We start from the raw sequence: 24,172 nt of genomic DNA on the forward strand, positions 1-24,172 counted from the left end.
CAAGCAAGCACACTACCATGGAGCTATATCCCTGTCTTTGTGGGTGGTTGTTCTCTGAGCAAAAGGGCAGATCTTCAGCAACATTTACAGATTCCCAGGAGTGATTTTCAGTACCTTTGTCCCCTGGGAAATGTCCATGGCTCCCAGATCCTGGTTATTCAAACCGAAATATATGCTTGAATAAATCCCAGTAAGAGTCACTCCTGAGAACACTTCAATAAAACCACAACAGGATTATGCAGCTTCTGTTTTACATACATACATACATACATACATACATACATACATACATACAATTTCTGCTGAGGATTTAACTTCCTTCTCTGAGGACCAGAAGAAAGACTGACCCATAGAGCCACTGGCCTAGGGCACCAAAGGAATTAATGTATATGTTTCTACAATTAAAAAAAAGTATTTTTGCATTTTTTGAGACAAGGTGAAACACCTCATCTGTCTGCTTTTTGTTTGTTTTCTGAGATAAGATTTTGCTCTATAGCTCAGGATGTTCTGGAAATTGATACGTAGCACAGGCTGGCATCAAACTTGCAGCAAACATCTTGTTTTAGCTTCCTGGTGTCTGGATTATAGGTGTGAGCTGCTGCTCTCAGTCGGTCCAAATAGTTTAATAAGGGGTAAAGTCTGAGAACAACTTTCATCAGGGGACTCATGGATAGGAAAGGGGGCAGCTCATGGAAGAACGGGCAGTTGGGGGATTGAGATACGGCCAACATAAGTATAGACACTGCAACTGGATTTGTAAGCCACAAGAATCAAGTTTACTCACTCTCTTCAACGCATAAATACTTTGGAAGTTTTGGATAGTGTATGGTGGCACACACCTTTAATCCCAGCACGAGGAAGGTTGAGACAGGAAGTGATATGGCTGGGCAGGGAAAAGCATAAAAGGTGGGAGGAGACAGGAACTCAGTCCTTTTGGCTAAGGACTCAGGAGCATTCAGTCTGAGGATTTTGGGAGACAGGATCTTCCCCTCAGAGGCAGTCATTCAGTCTGAGGATCTATGGAGACAGAATCCCCCCTTTCGCCTGAGGATCCGCAGTGGTGACATGTGGGGACAGAAAAAGAAAAGTTGAGGAACTCAGATCACCTTGCTTCTTGAACCAACTTGACGAATCTAGTTTCTTTGGTCACCTGACACTAGCAAATGTAAAGTAGTGCAGCACACATGACACACTCCTCTGGTCACAAAAGGGAAGCCACAACTCACACCACCGGAACTCCTCCCCAGGAGACAGACACGAAGAACAGGAAAGGTGCCCCCAGGACAGCGATGACTCTGACTACAGCCCGTCAGACTGTGACCGTTCAGGTAGAGGGTATTCTTACAATGACAGCGTGGAACCCCGACCTAGGGACTGAGAAAAACGCAGAGAAAGAGAAAGACATGTGATCGGGAAAGGTCCCGGAAATCCCCGGCTGGAGAAGGAGCCCAGAACAAGCAGTAACCCAGAGTTCTACTCAAGAAGAACCCACCACGAAGGAGGAGAAGGAAGAGGAGGTGGAGGAGGAGGAGGAGGAGGAGGAGGAGGAGGAGGAGGAGGAGGAGGAGGAGGAGAAGGAGAAAAGGAGAAGAAGGAGAAAAATGATGATGAGCTGGATCTGCTGCTCACCCAAACTGGGCGAGCGTATATTCTTCCCTCAGAGCTCAGGATGATACAGGAACAGATCACAGATAAAAAGCAGCTTAGCCTACCAGAGGATGAGCTGGGCAGCCCTGAAGAACACAGACCATGAAGCTGGGAGTAGTGAAGACGAAGAGGAGGAGGAGGAAGAAGAGGAGGGAGGACAAAAAGGAACTATTCATGACAAAACAGAAATCAATCTAGTCTCATTTCACCATACACTATAGCTTGCTATTCAGTCAAGTTTAGATTTTGAAGAGTGTGCACACAGGTTGCTGAAAATGGAGCTTGCTGAGAGCCAAACAAAAGAACTCTGAAACACGATACTTGATCGCTGTGCCCAAAAAAGGACCTACGAAAAATTTTTGGCTTGTTAGCTGGGCGGTTTCACAAGCTAAACAGAGAATACATGGGGTCGTTTGAAAGTCTATTCAAAGAACGGTATTCCATCGATTAGAAACAAACAAATTGAGGAATGTTGCTAAGAGGTGTGCTCACCTTCTGTACACTGATTCACTTCCATGGAGTGTTCTTAAATGTGCAAAGCTTAGTGAAGAAACCACTACATCATCTAGTAAAATTTTTGTCAAACTATTATTCCAAGAATTATGTGAATACATGGGTCTTCCTAAACTGAATGTGAGGGTAAAGGAAGAAACTCTACAGACCTTCTTTGAAGGACTATTATTACCTCGAGATAACTCACAGAATACTGGTTTGCCATCAACTTCTCCACTTCCACAGCTCTCGGAGGTTTAACGGATGAACTGCGAGAGCATCTGAAAAATACAGCCAAGGTCATCGTAGCCCAGAAACCAGAAGCCGAGCAAAAGAACCCCCACACACACACCTCTTCATCCTCAGCATCCTCTGACTCATTCTGACAGCAGCAGCAAGAGCCGCTCAGACTCTTCCAGTGAAGGGAGTGACTCCTCATCGTCCAGCAGTCAGAGCCCAGCCTCAGCTACAGGTACAAGAAAGAGAGAAGAGACGACAGAGGGCCAGAAGTGAAGAAGAAGCAGAGAAAGCAGCCAGGGGCCAGCAGACACGTGACAGGAGGTGAGAAGGAGGAAGGGAGCACTGAGAGAGCAAGGTCTGAGAGACACCGAGCACAAAATTCCTGAAATGCTGACAGGAGAGATCCCCTAGCAAAGCACATGGCGGGCAGAAGCCTTCCTTCCCAAGAAAACAGAGTTGGGAGTGGCCGAGACCAAGATGTGCACAGAGAGCTGGAAGACAAGCATGGTGAGCCAAAGAAGAAGCGGTGAGAGAGAAGAGATTTTTTTTTCCCCACAATGAGGAGCAAAGAACCCGAAATCGGGACAGTGAAAGTGTCAGAAGAAAAGGCCACTCCGAGTCAAGGGAAAGGAGTAGAAGACATTCAGGCCATAAATGTGATGACGACAGGTGTCAGAATGGTGCTGACATGATGGAAAGTCTACCAGATCCTCTGAACATTCTAGAGGGTTTATTTCTGTCTTTCCAGGAAAATAAAAGCAATAATCTTGAGGAATTTAAAAAAGAAGCATCCAAAGAAGAAGGAAGAACTACCCAGAAAAATTTACCAAGCAAAGGAATAATCTGACCTAATGCTATCTCTGAAGTCCGATGATGGGACCTCACCACAACGACTCCACATGGTCTATGATAGTGTCACTGAGATGACACACACCACCTAAAGATCAGCTTTGGACTACAAACTGCTCAGGACAATTTCGAGATGGCTAGCTCACAGATCCAGCCTGACAGACTGCTATTGCCAGGACCTGAGACAAGCCCTGCACTTTCCTGTTATGCAGAGACTGGACAGCAAATGATACAGCTCCCTCTCCCAGGACTTGACAGTTAACCCCCAATTTTTCTTTTCAGATGCTTTTCCCTCCAGACAGCAGGAAGTAAACTTAAGAACATGACACCCATATTCCCAAGAGGTGGGGTGGGTGATTTTTGCTCATTCAGTGGGTTACGGATGTTAGTCATTGTTTACATTGTTGGTTACAAGTTGTATTGGTAATGGTCAGGAAAAAGAGCCGAACAAAGGAGATTAGATTCAGGGTTTCTTGTTTGAAAAAAAAGAAAGAAAGAAAGAAAGAAAGAAAGAAAGAGAGAGAGAGAGAGAGAGAGAGAGAGAGAGAAAGAAAGAAAGAAAGAAAGAAAGAAAGAAAGAAAAGAAAGAAAGGAAAGAAAGGAAAGAAAGAAAAAGAAAAAAGGGGATACAGATATGACAAAAAAGGGTAGATTATTAAATCTACTCTGAAAAGACAGGAGGATATAGATATAAGATAAAAAGGTAGATTATTGAATGAACTTTTAAAAAGCAACTACTAGTTTTAAATATTTTATATTAGATTGGAGGTTTGTATATAGTATACAAATTGTGTATATTGATACAAAGTTGAGATTAATTTTGTTAAAATATACTGTACACACATTCCTAATCGTGTTCAAGGTATTGTACCTATATAGTTCATTTAACAATGTAATGCAAATTGCTAGTCCTTGAAAGTTGTTTTTACAAACTATTTAGGATAATAAAGAAATGCAGGTTAGTAGTTAGTCACCTATTGCAATCGAACCTGTAGTCGGGTTAGGGATGTTTTCTTTCTTTCTTTCTTTCTTTCTTTCTTTCTTTCTTTCTTTCTTTCTTTGTATATTTATTTCTTTATTTATTTTTATTAAGAAATTTTCTACTCACTCTACATACCACCCACAGATCCCACCTCCTCCCTCCTCCCACCCTAGATATATTTTCAAGGTCAAACAGAAATATATTTTAAAAAGACAAGTCATCTTCAAACACTTCAGAGATCTACAGAATATGACATTTAAGATGTTTTAATCACATAGGTTCTTTTTTTTTTCTTTTCTTTTTTGACTATGAGACATGTCTGCTCCCAGCAGCACCAATCTACTTCAGAGAAGATGATGGGCATCGAAGAAACTCCATATGGAGTTTACTTTCTTTGTGGCAAAAGTTAGCCACTGGGCAAGAAAGTGCCCTTGTTTCAACTGCTTACAATATGCTGTCCAAATGGACAAGCAGGACACAAAAGAAAGGGCTGCTGAACCTTGGCAAGACAAGGTGGGACAGACCTTCGGAAAATCCTGCTTCACAGATGAATCTGTCATATATTCTAGACCTGTAGGCCAAAGATGGATGCTCCAACTTACAGAGAAATCTTAGGTGACAGTCCAAGCTGCTAACTGTTTCTGTCCTTGCTCACAGTTTTTGGATGTCGCTTGCCTCACTTCCCGCTTACTCAGTAAATATTATTTCCTTCTTGAGAGAGTTGAAGACTAGATCGCTATAGTTATAGTTTTTCCTTGCTAGCAAATTCAGAAAAGAAACCAAAGAGGTGGAAAGTGTGTAAGTATGAAAGACATCAAAAGATAGTTTTTGGCTGGTAATATAGGTTAGGATAGAAAACAAATTAGATACAACACTTTGAACTCACCAAAATAGGATAATTAATAGAGTATTTTCTCTGAATTTTTCAGTTGCTAATGGACTAGAGATTATAGATGTATTTATTGCCTTATATATTGTATATAGTTATTGTACTTATTGTATATAGTTTTTCTTATATTGGTTATAACCTTTTATTATTTTAGACAAAAAAAAAAAAAAGGGAAATGTGGTGATATTTTGTTTGTACTCTAACAAAATTTGCCTGAAGATCAGAGGACAGAGCCAGTCACTAGATTAAACATAGTGGTCAGGCAGTGGTGGCACGCACCTTTAATCCCATCACTAGGAAGGTTGAGACAGGAAGTGATATGGCTGGGCAGGGAAAAGCATATAAGGAGGGAGGATACAGGAACTCAGTCCTTTTGACTGAGGACTCAGGGGTGTTTAGTCTGAGGATTCGTGGAGACAGGACCTTCCCCTTTCGGCTGAGGAGTTGGTGAGGTGAGAAGTGTCTGTGGCTTGTTTCCTCTGGTCTTTCAGCATTTACCCCAGTATCTGGCTCCAGGCTTTTACTATAAGACCAATTAGGATTCATGCAACAATATTGTCTCTTCGTTCTTCTTCCCTGGTCCACGTGTGTTAAGTGGCTTCTAGTGGGCCTTCCAGGTCTCTGGGGATGGAGAGGTAGACAGGAGTAATGGACATTCTCTGTGAAGACACAGTCCTGGAAACGCTTTGTATGTGTGTGGTGTCCTGCATCTGACAGAGTCTTGCAGCTGGGCAAGCATTCTATGACTGAGCTATGTCAGAAGCCCTGAACTGGATATCCTTGATGCCACTCTCCGACAAGCAAGAGGGTATAATTAAAGGAATTATGGGATTAAAGGAATTAAAGACATCAAAAGAAACCAGACACCTTAAATAAAAGACTTTCAGGGTTGGGGATTTAGCTCAGTGGTAGAGCGATTGCCTAGCAAGCGCAAGGCCCTGGGTTTGACCCTCAGCTCAAAAAAAAAAAAAAAGACTTTCTTTCCAGGGTAACACTGTAACCTGGACAATGGTCTCGGGACCAAGCTGCCCACTGTAGATGTAAAAATATGCCCAGGTTCTTTGATTGGCCTTCTGAATGAAAACAAGACCATGACCTCTCCAGGGCTTGGTCAAAGAGAAGGGTTTTATTGTAGATACCAGGGAGAGTTGAGACAGAGGCATCTGGAAAGGTCCAGACTGAACCAGACCATGAGAGGAGAGATGGGGCATGGGGGGGGGGGGGAGGGCAAATGGACCAAGAGAGGAGATGAAGACCATAAGAGCACATGGCCACAATGGCAGTTTTATGTAGGAAAGAGAAGCTGGGGGAAGGGAAGCCCAGCCCCTAGGCTAGACTGGTTTAGGGAAGGGGTGGCTGAGAAGTCCTGGAGGAGCCACAGGCACTGAGTGAACCTTTGTCCCAGGTTTCTTTGGGACCTAACACCTTCCGTCTTAAAGTGGAGTTTTCCTTTCCTCTTTAGTGGACTGAATTTCTCCTTTGACCTCTCCCTCTGACCACTAATCTGGGCAGGAACTTATCAAGGGGCAGTACTATGGAGGAGACCCCTGTAGCAAGGGACTGAACCCAGTCCACCTTCAGAGAGCGTGTGCCCACCTCCCCACGCCACCTGCAGCCTCTTGAAACTCCAAGGCAGAGAGCCACTGAGCAAAGTGCCTGCTCGTTCCCCATCCTGGGAAGCAGTATCACGATGACCTTCGCTGCATTAAGCTGCTTTGGGGGTAGCTGGTTAGGCAATGATAGGAAGCACATGATGATTCAATCAGTGATGTAGATTCCTCGAAGATGGAAAGTGCTAGGTTAGCTCTCTGGCTAATTAGAGAGTTTAGAAAGCTTAAGAATTCCTATAGCACCAGCACAGAGAGGCAGAGTGCTCGGAGAAAAATGGACCTTCCTGAAAGAAGTGGGTTGACGTGCCCATGGTCAGACACTCCTCTTAGTGCTAATACTGGCTCCTTTTTTCCTCCCCCACAAGGAATACAGAAAGCCTTATAAATTGGAAGTGCACCTTTACCCTCCAAAACACAAATTTGGCTCAACTGTTTTTTGTTTGTGTTTTCAGTGTGGGTGTGATGGCTCCTGGAATGGAATTCTAAATCTAGAAGGAACCTGGGGGTTGTACAGGCTTTATCACAGTCAGATTCCATAAGGATGTTATCAGGTTCTGTAGAAGTTAATCATTTAACAGATCAATAGCCACATTTGGAATCAGGGAGAAGAAAAGTGGTTCCAGGCAAGGTAACTGACATTAAGTGTGACAGCTCACACATAAGCCATTAATACTTGAAACTAATACCTGTGAGTTAACTACCCCCCACCCCTCTGTGCACCCCTACCCTGCTTTGTATATAATTCCACAAGTCCTGGCAATAACATTCCTCTGGCAATTTGTGTTCAAGTTATTAAAGAGTTCTTGGCTAAGGAGTTGGCCCCACTTGTATTTACAGAAACATTAATAGGTTGGCCTTAAAGTTTCTAGACCTTAAATTCGCTTAGGAATGAGCTTGTTGGGGAAGATGAGTTGTTTTACAAGGAAGCTCTGATTGGATTCTCCTACTGAAGTGTGCCTTTAGCTCCTAATTGGATCACAAGTTCCTTCTCAGATACAAGAGTCATGTTGACTTCTATGTAAAACTCCTTCCTTCCCCAATATGATATTGTACAACTTTCTATAGCATTATTTGTGTAGTTACCCAAACAGCCCACATAACCATTTGAGGATTAATGTGTATACATAGCAGGTAGTTCCAGAGACCTCACACTTCTTGGTAGTGCCAATGAAAGGTGCGTACCTTAAGGACGGGACACAGGAGGAGGAGGGGGAGGAGGAGGAGGAGGAGGAGGAGGAGGAGGAGGAGGAGGAGGAGGAGGAGGAGAAGAAGAAGAAGAAGAAGAAGAAGAAGAAGAAGAAGAAGAAGAAGAAGAAGAAAAAGAAGAAGAAGAAGAAGAAGAAGAAGAAGAAGAAGAAGAAGAAGAAGAAGAAGAAGAAGAAGAAGAAGAAGAAGAATTATTCCTTATCCGCCACCCCCTCTCCTCAGGCTTGCACCAAAACATCACATAGTGCCTGTTGGACCCCAGTTTGCTTTCATGTTCGCTTGCTTGATTGAGACAGGGTCTCATGTAGCCCAGGCTGACTTCAAACTGGCTACGTAGCAGAAGATGAACTTGAATCTGAGCCTTCTGTCTACATCCTGAATGCTGGGATCAGGCATTTCATAGAACTTGTTTGTAACGTGGTGCCCAGGGCTTCTTGCAGGCTGGAGAAGTCTAAACTGGATTATCTTCCCTACCCCCCACCCCACCCTGTTAACTTGCAATACTCTGATTTAGCATCAATGAGGCAGAAGGTCAGAGCCACAGGGAGGAGTTATCCTAAACCTTAACCGGAAAGGCAGAGAGCCCTCAACACAGTCGAGGTGTGGCGACTGAGGGGCCACTGAGTTCCAGCACTGGTTCTGCCTAGGCTGCAGAGGAGCCAGCCACGCTGAGACTCACTGTAATCCCAAAGCCACCCAGGGAACTTGCTGAGTGACTGGGGGTCCCAGAAAAGCCAATCCCAGAATGACAGTAGGAACTAAATGGACAGACACTTCCTCTGTCACATAGGACCGGGCCACCACTCTCTTTCACTAGTGGGGACCACACTGCAGACAGGGTCTAGGAGCCTCATTGATTAGACACCAGGGAGAGGAGTTGGGAGCCTTACTTTAAGAATGATTAGAGAGTTGGGCAAGGTAAAACAGGGCTGCATTCTCAGCACTCAGAAGGCTGAGGCAGGAGGATTACTACAGATTTGAGTCCACCCTGGGTGATAGAGCAACATCTTATCTCAAAATAAATTTTAAAGATTTAGTTTGTCTTTCCAGCTTTTCAGCTCAGCCAATTTCTGGAAGATAAATTCCCGAGCCCCTTGTCTCCTTTGGAAGATGCCGTCTCATGGTGGGTGTGGTGGGAGGGATCCTAAACAGGATCAGTACTGGGTATTTAACGTGTGTACATAAATGCTCTTACAAACTTGGTACTGTGCAGATGTATACATGCATTTGTCTGCATATGTGACATGTGAGTTCTTTTTATTCACATATTTTCAGTACTTAGACTTTTATGGTTGGTGACTGAGCTAAGGCTATAAAGTATCAGGGCTCTTATCTGCTCCCTTTGTTTACAGTAGCAATTTGCCTGAAGCCTTTGGGAGTTACATGATGAATGGCCACTTTCTCTTAGGTATAATCCTTAAAGCAACATGAAGCTCGTGGCAGCTTCATTTCAGCCAGAATCAGAGCAAGCAGGCGTTCTTTCTCTCGACACGTGCTTTCCCAGGCTTCAGCTGGGTCATGATGATGTTCATAGTGAAAAATACCATGTTCGAGTCGTTTTTGTTTTGTTTTGTTTTCGAGACAGCGTTTCTCTGTGTAGCTTTGCACCTTTCCTGGAACTCACTTGGTAGCCCAGGCTGGCCTCGAACTCACAGAGATCCGCCTGCCTCTGCCTCCCAAGTGCTGGGATTACAGGCATGCACCACCACTGCCCGGCCATGTTCCATTCTTTACACTCATTAAAACAGGACTTCACCTTGTAGTGACTCCAGCCCTGGAGTTCCACACACCTGGACAACCAGGGCCTCATAGATTTGATAAGCATATCCAGTAGAGTTGTAGGCTTAAAGCTCACCATACTGACCGACCCTTAGACAGAAATCCTTAAAACAAGCACCGCAGGCAGCGTGACTGGTCTGGGGACACTGTGGTGAGCCAGGAAAGCAAGTCCCCACTTTCATGACGTTTACGATGGAAAAGTCCTTCTGAGCAAAGCGTCTGCTCTCTGTGGGATAGCCTGTTTTTCGCCAGACTTTGCACCATGCTAGTGAACAGGGGGCAAGCAGTAGCTGGAGTCGTGAAACTTCGGGTGTGCTATTTGGAGCACCAGCACCAAGCATCAGGTCAAACTCCTCATCTAGTGCTCCATCCCCTGACTAACATGGTAAGGAACTTCTTAAAAGCCTGGCAACTTGTGATGCTTTTCACGGGACAACTCATTCATGGTTTGTTTTTTGTTTGTTTTTCAGAGTGAATGTCTCAGGTAAACCAGGCTGGCCTCAAACTGGCTATGTAGTAGAGACTAACCCTCCAATGAACCTGTGATCCTGTCTCTGCTAGGCTTCCAGGCATGTACCGCCACATACCTGATTTCCATGGCTTTCTGCTTGCTAGGCAAGCATCCACCAGCTTGGCTCCAGCTCTGGCCTGGGAATTCATGATTAGAGAGTTTGTGAAGCATTTTGATCCAGTACCTCACAGTACTGAGACAACTGGGCCCTTATACACCCTAAGGCACTACTCCATTGAGCTAGGGCCCCAGTCTGTCTCTTTAAGGCTGAAGGCTTGGCAAACATTGTTCAATATAACCCCTCATTCTGTTTAATCTATCACTGATCAAGTTATCGTGTAACTGCGTCTGTTAAATGAGGGGAAAAAAAAACACTTAGAAATGCAAGGGGATTGAACTATGACCTGGAGGTCAAACCTAATCCTAGGCTCCAAGGTGGAGAAGGAAATACTTCCCACCCAAATCCTGACCCTATTAAGTTAGAATTCCTTTCCAAGTAATCTTGAGAATCGGTTACGATCAAAAGCGCTCTTCAGTCCACCTGTGGAGTGACCTAGTAAAGGGACACTGCAGCTGGGAGGAGGAAGTCGAGGGAAGGGTAGCTATTTATTTTTACCACGAAAACCAGGAAAATGCTGAGGCGAAGAGGGCACTTGAAAAAAAAAAATAAAAAAGATTTACGTGCGTGAGAGTTAGCATGTATGTATATGCAGCATTTTACATGCTCAACACCCAGGAAAGCTAGAAAATGGGTACCCAAATCCCCTGGAACTGGAGTCACAGTGGTTGTGAGCTTTCTGACCTCTGAACTGCAGTCCTCACATGAGCATCGGTGCTTAACTGATGAACCATCTCTCCAGCATAAGGGCACTCACTCAATCCTGCCAGATTAACAGGTGGTAAACAGGGGCCATGCCCAGTAAACTAAGTTTCTCTCTACTTTGTAATATAAGAGAACACTTGCCTGTAAAAAAAACAAACAAAAAAAAAAAAAAAAAAAAACAGTCACTTTGAGAACTGTTACAACAGGCCTCTAACTCCCAAGTGGTAGTATGTACCATCTGCCCACGACAGTAATAGTGCTATTAATAGTATCAGCATGGCACAGTAGTGCACTTGGGAGGCAGAAACTGGCAGATCTCTGAGACTAGCCTGGTCTATATAGAGCTCCAGGCCAGCCAGGGATACACAATTGGGACCCTTCCTCAAAAACCAAACACAACAGAACAAAGACAGTGGAGCTAATAAGCTAGTAGATGGCCGCCGTTTCCTAACTGGGCCTGCACACAGCACCAGTGAAGGAGGAAGCTCCTTTAATTTTTAGCCTCGTGAGGAAAGTGCTTCGAGCAGCAGGGCAAACTAAGTCTGAGGGCTTAGCCGGGCTTGGTGCCACACTGTGGGGACGGATCAAGACTTTCCGACCCCTGGATTAATGAGTTCCAAACTGGAACCTCCAGGGAGCCAAGCACAGAGGTGTAAACACGGGAGGGTGGAATCAAGGCTCAGTGGTACACATCTGTAGTCTGGGCTTGCTGAAGGCTGGAAGCCCAGGATTTTCAAACCAGGCTGGGAAACTTGGTAGACTCCATGTCACAACAAAATGTAAGTTCACTAGGCTAGTGCTCAGCAAATAAAGATCCAGGAGACGGGTTGGGGATTTAGCTCAGTGGTAGAGCGCTTGCCTAGCAAGTGCAAGGCCCTGGGTTCGAGCCTCAGCTAAAAAAAAAAAAAATCCAGGAAACGCCTATACGCCTTGAGCACACCAGCCTTCAGCGGCTTTAACAAGGAAGTAAGTTTACTGTGTAGATGGCTCATGGCAGCCGGATCCAGGAAGATCTCAAGAACAGGGGCAGTAAGACAGTTTGCCACACTGTTTTAAATAATCTGATAAGCCAGGGCTGCCCTGGTTCATGGAAGTGAAGCAAGGGTTCCAAATTGCCAGGAAATCGTAGCATATCCAACCTGCAGCGTCACACTGAGGCGTCGTGGACAGCTGTGAAAGTGGCCAAGCCCAACACAGCCGTGCAGTTAAAACTTTTGTTTAAGGTTTTGTGGAACTTGATTGCATGGATTCTTGAGCCTGAATTCTGCAGATCACAACACCGCTTTGAAGTGGGAAAAGATTAGACACTGAACTACGAGTTGGCCAGACTAACCGTGTAAACCCTAGTTGGGAGAAGTGGAAGTCAGAGGCTAGCCTGGTCTACATAGAGCTCCAGGCCAGCCAGGGATAATACACGAAACTCTCACACCTTACCCCAGATTATAGGGACAAGAAAAAGCGACTCCATTTTAAAGACTAAAAAAAGAGCAGACAGACAAGCTTATTTTGCCTGTCAGCAAGACAGAACCACCCCCTCTCCCCTTTCTTTCGATAGAAAAGGAAGGAACAAAATATTGCACGTTGGCTCTTTCTCTTTCCCCCCAAACCACAAAGAAACAAGTCAGAGGAAATCTTATAAATGTTAGGTTGATTTATCACACTGCTCTGGCAGTTACAGTCTGTTTACAATGAGGAGTTATCTAACTGAACATACTGTACATGGCAATTAGAAGACGTCATGGCAGGAGAAAAACCCCAGACAGCCTGCTGCGGACGGCATACAAACAGCCAGAGAACAGCAGGGCGAGCTGGGGTGGAGGCGGGGCGTGTTTATTATAAAAGACAAAAACAAAACTCCACAGGATTCCTAAGAAGAAAGGAATATTCTGGGAGAAAGAGACCAGGATACAAACTGACCAATGTTTTAACTTCAGGCCTGTCCTCAGTTTCTCCAAGAGCAAAGTAGGAGGAGACACTGAGACAAACAGGCAAGTCTGTAAAGTTAGAAACCCTACAAAGCTGATTAAAAGCTGAACTTGTTTTGCTTTAAAAAATTTAATATATCAAAAGGCCTGCTTTAGTGACATGCTAGTCCCACCAAAAAAATAATCCCCACCCACCCCCATCAGTAACAATGTTCAAGTTGACCAGCCAACTCATACTTCTAACTCGTGTGGATACATATGAATCTTAGCCTAAGCACGGGGGAGAAAGTGGCAGTGACGTCCCACCTGCTACCTGTCCAGCATCTGCTCCTGCAGAGTGGGCAGGGAAACCCTATGTAGTAATGAAGCTGAGCCCCAGATAACCAACTTTCCTGGTACTGCATCCCCACCCACCCCTGCTCAGAGAGCCTTACTTCTAACCAAGCTCTTCACTCAAACCTGGCAAACCCATGACTAAGGGTGGTTTTCTCAATTAGAAATACACATGTATCCACACATCCATATATATAACTTTTTTGTTTTTACATTTAAATATAAAAATACTACTCTGCTTTGTGTTATAAATGGAGGACCCAGAAATCAGAACCTTTTCTTCCTTTACAGTAGGGCTATCCATCAGGTGATACACTGAGCTGTCTTCACGGAGGGCATGAACTCCCCGAAGCAAGGGTCACACGATACTAGGGAACAACCTCCAATGTTCCTTCCCCTAACTTCCTTCTGGAATAAAAAAGTTGGTTCTACCTGAAGAACTAAACAGCTCTCTAGCAATAGGGAATTGTTAATCCAAGCAGCGGACCTGCTCTTCCCACTATTCTGAAGAAAAAGTCCTCCTCCACAAAAACACCCGCTTTGTGGCAGCTCTGCCTACCGGACATGCATTCCTGATGAGTCAAAGCAGTGGGTACCTTCCCCTAATCTGCCCCCCTCCCTCAACTAGAAAGCCAGACAGGAAAAAAAGGAGGGCTGGGCGCGTAGAGATTAAGAACTTGACCCCTCTATTCTGACCAATAAAAGCAAGATTAACTGGGCACAAGGAATAAAAAGACCTTGATATTCCATCCTTTGAGTTACAATGAGGACAAACTGGGACCGGGGAGTTGGAGCGGGATGAACTTAGGAAGGGCTCAAGATCACTGACAGTCTAGGCCACTTAGTTCTTGTACTGGAAGGGCTCGTCGCCAGTCTCGTTGAGAAGGCATGTGCGGACGATGGCTTCTGTCACGGCAAACGGGTCACAGTTGGCAGAAGGACGACGGTCTTCGAAGTAACCCCTCTTCTCCTGGCCGACAGTCCGGGGAATGCGGATGCTGGCGCTGCGGTTGGCCACGCCGGCAGAAAAGTCGTTGATGTTGGAGGTTTCGTGGAATCCAGTCAGACGCCGGGCGTTGTCCAGGCCCCCCTTGGGATCGTAGGCGCGAATGTGGTACTGGTGCCGCTTGCTCAGTTTCTCAATGGCCTCCTCAATGTACCTAGGGGAAGCAGTAAAGATGAGGGTCTGACCTCACCACTGGAAACCTGTCCTTCAAGGGCAGGAGCAGGCATGAATCCCCAAAGAAAACAATAAATGCTCCATGCGGGCTGTGTCTGCCTCGTGGCCTGTGTCTCAGTGCCTCAGACCAGTCCTTAGCATGCAGGACAAATGACCACCTGGTGGATGGGTAGACCCCCATCATTCCCTCTTCCCACTAGTAAGAACTAAGTTACCCACATGCTTGTAGTTCCCCTTAGTTCTTCTTACTAAAGACTTTCAAAGGCCTGAACCCACGTGACCACGTTCCCGAATCACAGCTGTGATCCTATTTCCTAGAGTATGGCCACTTGTCCAACGGGTACAAAATGACAAGCTTACGACAGTTATGCAGGGCATGGCGTGCAGTCTGTGAGAAGCCCAACTTTCCCTCACACAAAGCCCTTCCCACTCCACGAGAATAAAGATGGCTCCACAGGAAGGGTACTTACTTCAGACCGTTCTCCTCCCGCATGGCCTTGGTGCTAAAGTTGGTATGGCAGCCTGCGCCATTCCAGTTCCCAGGAATGGGCTTGGGGTCAAAGGTTGCTATCACCCCAAAGTCTTCACATACGCGATGCAAGATGAACCGGGCCACCCAGAGATGATCTCCCATGCGGATTCCTTCACACGGTCCTATCTGGAATTCCCACTAGAAAGAAAATGTTGACCTTTAAAATAAGGCCAACTAGGGGCTGGAGAGATGGCTCAGGGGTTTAAGAGTGCTGCCTGCTCTTCCAGAGGTCCCGAGTTCAATTCCCAGCAACCACATGGTGGCTCACAGCCATCTATAATGAGATGTGGTGCCCTCGTCTGGTGTGCAGGCAAACCTGCATGCAGAACACTGTATATGTGATAATTAAAATTAAAACAAAACAAAACAAAACAAAAATAAGGCCAACTAACTGTGCAAGCCAACTCCAGCTCGTAGCCGAAGTCCCCAAGTGCCCAAGTCCCCTCAGAGGGGAGAAAAGTGACAGAACAGTGCTCTTTACCTGGGCAGGCATGACCTCAGCATTTGTTCCTGTAATCTTGACTCCAGCATACAAGCAGGCCCGGTAGTGGGCCTCCACAATATCCCTGCCATAGGCTTTGTCTGCTCCCACGCCACAGTAATATGGACCTGAAGGACAATCAGGACGAAGCAGTGAAGAGTCAGAAAATCCGTAAACCCCCAAGGCCAGAAAATCAGAAGGTTCTAATCCTTGCTTTCTTTCCCCAGTCGCTGGTTCTGCCTTCACTGCAGGTGGGCGAATAGGTATTTCCAATTTCGCCACAGCCTCAGAGCCACTGCCCACTTTGAATGGCTTTTCACTTTCTTTGTGTGTGCCCTATGTATGTGCGGCACAGTCCGAAGGTAACTTGAGGGAGTCATTTCTGGGATAAGACTCGGGCTGTCAAGCCTGGTTTACCCACCAAGCCATCTCTTCGTGCCCCTGTCACTTTAAATTCTAATCACCTCTGGATTTGAGGGATGCAAGGGCAGTCTCCCTTTGCTGATTCGGGAGTTGCTCCTGTCTCTGGGGAAGGGGGTTTCCAGGACAGTAAGAACCTAGGGGAGGAAGCTTTTCTTTCACTCAGGGAACTTACCTTGGGGCCCAGGGAAGCCATTGGATGGCCAACCAAAAGGGTGCCCATCTGTTCCCATGAGAGTGTATTCCTGTTCCATTCCAAACCAGGGGTGCTGGCTGCTCACCATGTCCATTATCCGTTTACAGGTGTGTCTTAAATTGGTCTCTAGAAACAAAGCATCGGCATGCTATAAGAAGCAGTGTTCCTCGTAATGCTTACATAGCTGGACTGACCCAGGCCCGAGCACCGTGTCCCATCACCAGGGGAAATGGAAGAAGCAGTAATTGTACGTTTGCGGGAAAAGGCTGAGAGACTTTTTCTGATTAAAGTCAGCTATGACATCTCCTGGGAATGGAGTCAGAGCAGAACAGTGTTCACCCTCTCTGCATGCTGGCCACGTCCCAAGCACCACATGCCAGACACTTATACCCTTATTCACAAGACAGCTGCTTCTAGCTGTCAAACGTCTCCCCTAGTTTCTCGGGCACTTAAGGCCAGATCTGTCACTTTACTGAGAATAATCTGTCCATTAGGTTTACATTCCAGGTGAGTTTAAATGTTAAGTTACACAGTATTGACGGGGTGGTGTGTGTGTGGGTGGGGGGTGGGGGGTGGTGGTGAGTGTAACTGAAAACAATTGCCAAGCTAGAAAATGTAAACTGAGTCTGAGGTGAGTGTTAGCAATCTTCATTTTCACAAATGAGAAGAGGAAGCCCTGAGAGAGGGTGTCAGGTGGCATGCCCAGGTAACAGGGGTGAGCAGCAGAGCCAGGGACCCCATGGTTGCCATGCTCAGGGTGTACGCCCTTTACCAACAAGACTTTCAACACAGGGGCACCGAAGGCACAAGGCCACCAAGCCTTAGGCGGTGCTGGAAGAGATTTCACAGAAGTGAGAGCTCCTCAGGTCTGAGAAACTATCTGAGAACGGAGTCCGGGTAGTGCAGCACAAACCAAAACCCACACGTGCAGGTACAGTAAAGCCTCATGGGCTGACAGCTTATCCGGGAATCACAATACACAATACTCGGGAGTATACAGATTCAACAAGCCGAGATAAAACAGCAGCCAACAGCTGGCGTACAGCACTCCCAAAGGATCTGCACAAAATAATCCACCCACTTGATCTTCAAATGACTTCGAGATGGACTTTATCTTAAAAGAGGAAGATCGGTAGGTAGTCACACAGCCCTGGCAACCTGAGCTCCACCTCCAGACCCCACAAATGTACAGGAGAGAACCAATTCCACAAGTTGTCAGTCAATTAACTTCCACACACCCAGCACGGTCTGCCCTCCCCTCAAGCATGCATGCGCTCGCTCGCGCGCTCTCTCTCTCTCTCCACACACACACACACACACACACACACACACACACACACACACACACACACACACACGATCCAGCAAAACAGAAGCATAGGCGGAAAGTCTGCCCAGGTCACTAATCTAGTATTTAAACCCAGAAACTCTCAAGTGCAGAAGACAGGTTTTTAAATGTGCAAGCAGGTCGAGGCTGGGGACTCCTGTCAGCAAACAGATGGAGGAAGATTCAACACCGTTTTTATACAGCCAATAAAAGGGACCAGGGAAGGATGGACCACACTGTTTTCGGCAGGAAAGTTTAGGGTGGAAGGGTGGACATCCAATAATCCCTAGATGCTTACAAGGCCTTTTAAAGGCTAGTCTCTGCCTTTTCAGAAATCACAAGGCTGGGGTAGGACATCCACACCCATCCCATACACACCTGCAGGCTTCCGGTTGTACTTGAAAACTTCACAGAACACCAACTTGTTGGGCTCTTTGCGGAAGGGGTCCCGAAACATGGCAACAGGGCTGAGATACATGTCACTGTTGGAGCCCTCGGACTGAAAGGTACTAGATCCATCAAAATTCCACTCAGGTAACTCTGGATGGATAAAGACAGAAAATTAATTTTTTAAGGAGATGGATTTACTTTTGTGTGTCTGGGTGTTTTGCTTGCATTTATGTCTGCACAGGTGTGTGCCTAGAGGCCCTCAGAAGCCAGAAGAGGGGGTTGGATCCCCTGGAATTGGAGTTACGAATGGTTGTGAGCTGCCATGTGGGTGCTGGGAATTGAACCCAGATCTTCAAGAGCAACAAGTACTCTTAACCGCATGACAGCTCACAACTGTCTGTAACTCCAGTTCCTGGGATTCTCACACCCCCTTCTGACCTCTGCCACCACTGCATACAGATGGTAAACACATACACACACACACACAGAGGCAAAACACTCATACACATACTTTTTTTTTTAAGTGTACACACAAGGCAGCCAGCCTCTCCTTTATCTTTCCATCGCTCAAGTTCTACTGTCTTTCTGGGAAGTGACGTGCATGTGAACGCATCATCATTAGGCACGACCTGATTGATGCCTGTGCCCACCTATCCCCATGCCCCTCCGCATCTGAGACCTCCAAGAGCACTGCTTCACAAGAACCCCCTGAGCATCACAGATGATCCCTCTCCATGTTAGTCTACCGTGCACCAGGTACTCTGGTACCACTTCCAGTGAGTTAGACACAGACAAAAACGTTGACTCACTCCTCCACTAGGCCATCTCGCCTCCCTCCTCTCATCCCTCACTGGGCCTGACTGTTGTAACTCAAGCTGTGCTCTTACAGATGAGCAGACAGCTGTTCCCCTACCACTTGTTCCTTTTACTACCGTTTCAGAGGCCAGTTTGTCTCTCCAGCTACCTCTGAGTTCCTGAAGGCAGAGACCGAAGGACCTACCCAAGTTCTGCCAAGTAACAAGGACACAATCCATGCTGTCATCGAGCCATCCATTCACCCAAACACCAACAGCTCTAGAGGGGCAACTCATCCTAAACCAGGTAGATGGTGACAGTCACCCTTCCCCGAAGAGGGACAGCTATGGCTTGTTTGTCCTATACGGACAAACCAAGGCCACGACTAAAATAAAACAGGTCTCAGAAGCATATCTGACTCATCATTTGAAAGTTGTTTATAAGCACCCCCAACTAAAAACAAGTGGCCAGTCCTAGGAAAACGACTTTGGAGCATGTGCTTTGCATCCAGAATTCCACCGTAGAAGTACTAAACACAGCACTCAAAAGGGTCTGTAACAGTGGTTCTCAACCTGTGGGTCACAAGCCCCTCAAGCGGTGGTCTAACAACCCTTTCACAGGGGTCACCTAAGAGCATCCACAACCACAGGTATTTACATCATGACTCATAACAGTAGCGAAATTACAGTTAAGATGTTAGCAGAGGTTGGGGGTCACCCCAAACATGAGGCACCGTATTAAAAGTGTCAAAGCATTATAGAAAGGTTGAGAACCACTGCTCTATAAACTAGATAGCACATTCCAGTTACAACAGCTCTTTCAGGCGAGCTTCCTAGAGTTGGCCAGGTTAGCAGTACTCCAACCTCCCACCCCCTACAGATATGACCCAATTTTCTTTCCTTCAATGTACCAGCCACACACAAGATTCCATCTACATAAAGGCTCCCATTGTTGCTATGCCCCCAGACTACCCAGCGGCTTACGGGTGACTGACTGAGGTCTAAAAAGCCCTGCTTCGCAAAGGCTTTGCAACAGAACAGAGGAAGGTCAAATCTAGGGCCGCCTGCCCACTTCCAGGCACGTTCTGCTCCTGCCCATGCTCACCTTCGACACACTTGGGCTCACAGTCCAGGGTGCGGGTCTTACAACGCAGTCCTTCTCCGGTACCGTCCACCCAGATATACATGGCTTGCACTTTCTCACCCTGGGGCAGGGACATGTACATTTGCTTGATGCCTTTGTTCAAGTGGGAACTTGCTGAGGTGGCCATGGTGGAAGGTGTTCTGGAGAGACAAAAGTCATTTTATTAACATCTACCCAGAAGGTAGCCCCTGCAGGAATAAGAGGCATGAGAATCGGTAGTATGTGGTGATCTCTCCTTTGGAAGTCAACACACTGAAGGGTACATTATTCACTCTGCTTTCAAGAGGTTTAAAGTTTATAATTAGACAAAGATCATCCCCCTCAGGGTGGGCAAGTTAAGGGATTTTAATACCCCTTAACTTTGAGAAAGGTGCCAAGAGGGAACAAAAAGTTAATTAACAGAATGTCTTGATCCATCCAATACCTTACCGCCATAAAGACTGTGGGGTCTTCCTTCGCCTTCTATTCTTGCAATGGCTTTAATGAGCATACACCCCCACCTGCTAAGTTCCTACATTTAGATTATTTGAGACAAGGTCTCACTATGTAGCCCTGGAACTTGCTATGCAGGCCAGGCCAGGCTCAAACATGGCGTTCTGCCAGCCTTAGCTTCCTGAACGCTAGAATTAAAGGTGTGCGCCGCCACCACACCTCCATAAAGATGAAACAAGGGGACTAGGATTTAAAAGGCTGACATATTCCTGGGAGGAAATTTTTAAAAAGACCTGTACTATTTGCCATCACCAAGGTGGTAAAAAGTAACGCCATACTCCAAGGAGCACAACACTGCTGACTTTACTTTTTCTGGAGACAGGAGTCTCTACATAGCCCTAGCTGTCTTGGTACTGACTATGTAGACAGACCAGGGTCTATCACAGAGATCCACCCGTGTCTGGCCCCTGAGTGCTGGGATTAAGAGCGTCAGGTCTCAACTGCTGACTTTTCAATGGTGTGATGAAAAGTCCTTACTCCACAGTCAAACTCTGATGTAAAAACAGCAGTATCTGAAGATTTCACTAGGTGATATTTTCTGGTAAGTAGAAAATTCCCACTTCTAATAAAGATGTGGGGCAAGACTAACAGGCCACAGGAGTGGAAAAAAAAAAATCCTCTAAGAATCTGAAGCTACAAAACCAGCTTCAACACTAGAGGAAATGTCGTCCCCCCCTCCCTAATCGCCCAGGATGGCTGGAAAGGGAACATATTGTTCTCCAATGACTTGGGCAACTTTCTCAAGTACAGTGGCGAAGTTTCTACGGGCAACTGTCCATGTTTGCCCAAGTGAAAACAACTACTTCTCCCTCCAAAAGCCTCACCCTTCCCTTGGGGAACAGATGAAGCTCCGTGGTCAAGTCCTACTGAGAAGTAAAACCTCTGCCTGCACCGCCCTCAGAGACCAGGACTGCGATTCTGGACGGCCTGCAGCATACACCTATGCCCTCAGCCTTTGAGTTACACATTCAGCATTAATCAACTGTGAGGGGAGCCTGGGTTCCTCCTCCAACCCTTTTTCCTCGAGACCAGCTGGGTGCCAGCCACCTAGTGTACATTGTACAAAATGAGGCCAAGTGCACATGGAATGGGTTCGGAAGTTCTGAGTAGTTTCTGCTGTTACCAGCCGTACCGGGGTCCTTCTCCCTGCCCTTTTACTCACCCCAGCCACAGAGAATTATATGTACTTGTGGGGTGGCCCTCTCTAGACCTCCTCTTTCTAGAGCAGTGTTCGTGCCTCTCCTCGGCCTCGATATCTCGCTGGTCCAAGCAACGTTGCTTTCTGGGCGAGGGCGATGGAGTGGGGGACCCAGAGCGTTCGGAAGGGGAGGTGCTGGAATAAGGAGGCTGGTGGGATTTAACCTTAACCCGCGATTTCTCTCCGGAGTTCACAGAGTAGGCAACGAAGCCGAAGCAATTGGCAGGGGACTCTGAGGACCGAGAATCTCCATCTTCTTCATCATCTATAGAGGGTTTCTTAGAGGATTTGCGGCTGGGGGAGGATCCCCGCTTCCCGCCCCCGGAGGAGTTGGGGTAATCCACTTTGAGAGCAGCCCTTTCCCACTGAAATGTCCGGAAAGTCGGTGCCCCGACCCTCGGGCCCGCGTTGACCTCAAGGCCTCTCCCAGGGGGCCATACCCCGCGAGGGCAGAGGCCGGGTGGAGAGTGGGACGACCGCGGGAGGCACCGCGCGCCGCTGCTGCCTCCGCCCGGCCCGGTGTCTCCACTGCGGAGCCCTCGGGCCACTCCGGGGCCCTGGCTCTCCATTGTTCGGTCATACTGTAAAGGATCAGGACCCCGCGTTGGGAAGCCGGCGAGTGGCGCCACCACCACTCAAGACCGCCCGCCTCAACCAGACCACCCATAGTGTGACGACCCTCACCCACCCACCCACCCACCCAAAACGCGCCGCCCAGGAAGAGAGGATCAAGGCGCCTGCGCCCACCAAGGGAAACGAGTGCGTTCCTGCCGGGACCACCCGGGGGGCCGCACGATCCGGGAGCCTCCGCCAACCCCGGGGTGTCCGCCTCCCGGGGCGGCGCCTCCGGCCGCAAGCGGAAAGCAGATCAAAACAACCCGCGACCCCGCCCTTCTCCGAGCTTGGCCCACAGCTCGCTCCACGACAGCCAAGCGGAGCCGGTCCCGGCCGCACGCTGCAAGCACGCGGGTGGCACGAGCGCAGCATCCCGGGCCGCGCAGCTGCAGACTGGAGATGGGAGGTAGAGTGGGGACGCCACTGCCCCGGGCCGCCGCCGTGCAGTGCCCCCTCCGTGCGCTTACCTGAGCGGTGGCCGGCGGGATGATTGATGGACGGGGTGCACGCGCCGCGAGAGCGAGGCGAAGAGAGCGGAGAGACGGAGATCGGTGTCGGGCTCAGAAGCTCCGCTCTACTCCCATTCTCGGCTCTGCAGGGACGCTGCCTCCTCGGTACTTTTTATTGGCAGCTCGTGCCCGCCCCGCGGCGCTCTGATTGGCTGGCCCAGGCCAGGAAACCCGCGCCCATCAGCTGCTGCGCGCCGGGGGCCCGAGGCCATTGGCCAAGGAGCTGTGCGGGAACCGCGGGGTGGGGCGAACGAGACCGAGAAGAAAGAAAGAGAAAGGGGGGTGGGGGGGGGGATGCAGCAGCCGCTGAGCGGGGTCGGGGCCGAAGGTGCTGGAAGGTTTTGCAGCCTGTGTTCTTGAGCGACCTCTGGACTCTCCGACCCCAGCTAAGGCTTCCTCAGAGTCACTCGGGCCTCGGCTCTTGCTGCCTAACGGTGCAAAGGTTTTCGAGGAGAGCAGTAGATGAAAATCCAGAACCCCAGGACCGAATTTTTACCCTTTTGTTTGTTGAGTGAGATCTTGGGGGCGGGCTGGGATGGGGGGAGCCAGGGAGCCCTGGTCAGGCTTGGAGAGAGACATGGTTCTCAAAGCCTAGAGGAGCCTGTCTTCCTGAGTGGGTTTGGGGAAGTGGTCAGAACTGTGATTTCATGGTTTAAACACAAGTGCAATGTTTCCCTAATTCCATGCAAAGGATTCTGGAGATCCATAGACAGGAGACCTGTTTGATGTCACCTCGTTTCTGCCATAGGCAGGTCTCTCAGCCTTTCAAGCCTCAAGTTCCTCAGATCTGCAAAGTACAGCAGACAGAAGGACTTTGAGAGCTGTCCGCCAGACTTGAAGTCAGGGTGCACACCGCTAAAGGTGTGCTTTTCCTTTGCTAAAGGAAAGCTGTTCTTCCCAGGACCCCTTTGAAACCAAACGTTTGAGATTCCCTAAAGAAATGTTAACCCAAGAGACAATGGCCAGTTCTAGGCCAGTCAGTCTGCTTACAGGACAAGTTGTTCCAGGACAACCAGGGGTACCCAGAGAAACCCTGTCTGGGGCGGGGGGGGGGGGGGGGGGGGGGGGGGGGGGGGGATGAAAAAAAATTTCCTTGCTTCTGCTTCCCAAGTTACTTACTATGTTTTTTTGTTGTTGTTTTGTTTTGTTTTAAATCAGAAAAATTAGTGTCTTTTCCCTGTCTTAACCCTGCCATGATGGCTGAGATAATGTGTGAATACTATAATGAGATGTACTACAATGTGTGCAGAAATTACCTGTAAGAATAAACATGGCTCCATGCTGTTATTAGTACGGTGTCCTGAGCATTCTGTTTTAGTGCGTGAAATCCGTGTGGGCTTTATTAATCTTTCAGGAGCTCTGGTATTTGAGATTTTCTGTTTAAATACCAGAAATCTATGCTCTCAGTGCCTTTGGGAGAGGAAAGGAAGAAGTTTGTTTTTTCTGGTTATGTTTTGCACCACAAATATGAAAAAGAAATGTTGCCTGTGACCACACACACATAACTTGGCTTCCTGGGTCAACCTCCATCTCCTCCCTTTAAGTGCGTCTAGCACGGTGGCACACAGAAGTAGCGTTCATCTCAGATGGGGTTTTTGGTATGCTTTG

The 24,172-nt window shown here is 47.5% G+C and overlaps 1 protein-coding gene and 1 pseudogene across 1 annotated transcript; one reads left to right on the forward strand and one right to left on the reverse strand.

The window, feature by feature from the left end:
• Positions 1–1,163: 1,163 nt before the first annotated feature.
• LOC118592866 lies at positions 1,164–4,908 on the forward strand (annotated as a pseudogene).
• A 7,749-nt stretch (positions 4,909–12,657) lies between these two features.
• On the reverse strand, positions 12,658–22,661 carry Glul (glutamate-ammonia ligase). The gene is made up of 7 exons (XM_036202125.1): positions 22,523–22,661; positions 19,712–19,890; positions 17,801–17,962; positions 16,075–16,221; positions 15,480–15,607; positions 14,937–15,136; positions 12,658–14,446 (listed from the first exon to the last, which is right to left on the reverse strand). The coding sequence occupies exons 2-7, from the start codon at positions 19,875–19,877 to the stop codon at positions 14,128–14,130; spliced, it is 1,122 nt and encodes a 373-aa protein (XP_036058018.1). The 5' UTR covers positions 19,878–19,890; positions 22,523–22,661; the 3' UTR covers positions 12,658–14,127.
• Between the last annotated feature and the right edge of the window lie 1,511 nt (positions 22,662–24,172).

This window comes from Onychomys torridus, chromosome 11 (genome assembly GCF_903995425.1).
Source record: "Onychomys torridus chromosome 11, mOncTor1.1, whole genome shotgun sequence".
NCBI lineage: Eukaryota > Metazoa > Chordata > Mammalia > Rodentia > Cricetidae > Onychomys > Onychomys torridus.

Bases quoted from the DNA above. Each gene is read 5' to 3' on its own strand.
- Glul (XM_036202125.1), bottom strand. From the start codon at position 19,877: ATGGCCACCTCAGCAAGTTCCCACTTGAACAAAGGCATCAAGCAAATG. The intron at 16,222-17,800 runs GTGTGTATGGGA...CTTTGTTTCTAG, and splicing joins GTACAACCGGAAGCCTGCAG to AGACCAATTTAAGACACACC. The intron at 14,447-14,936 runs GTAAGTACCCTT...TGCTTCCCCTAG, and splicing joins CGGGAGGAGAACGGTCTGAA to GTACATTGAGGAGGCCATTG.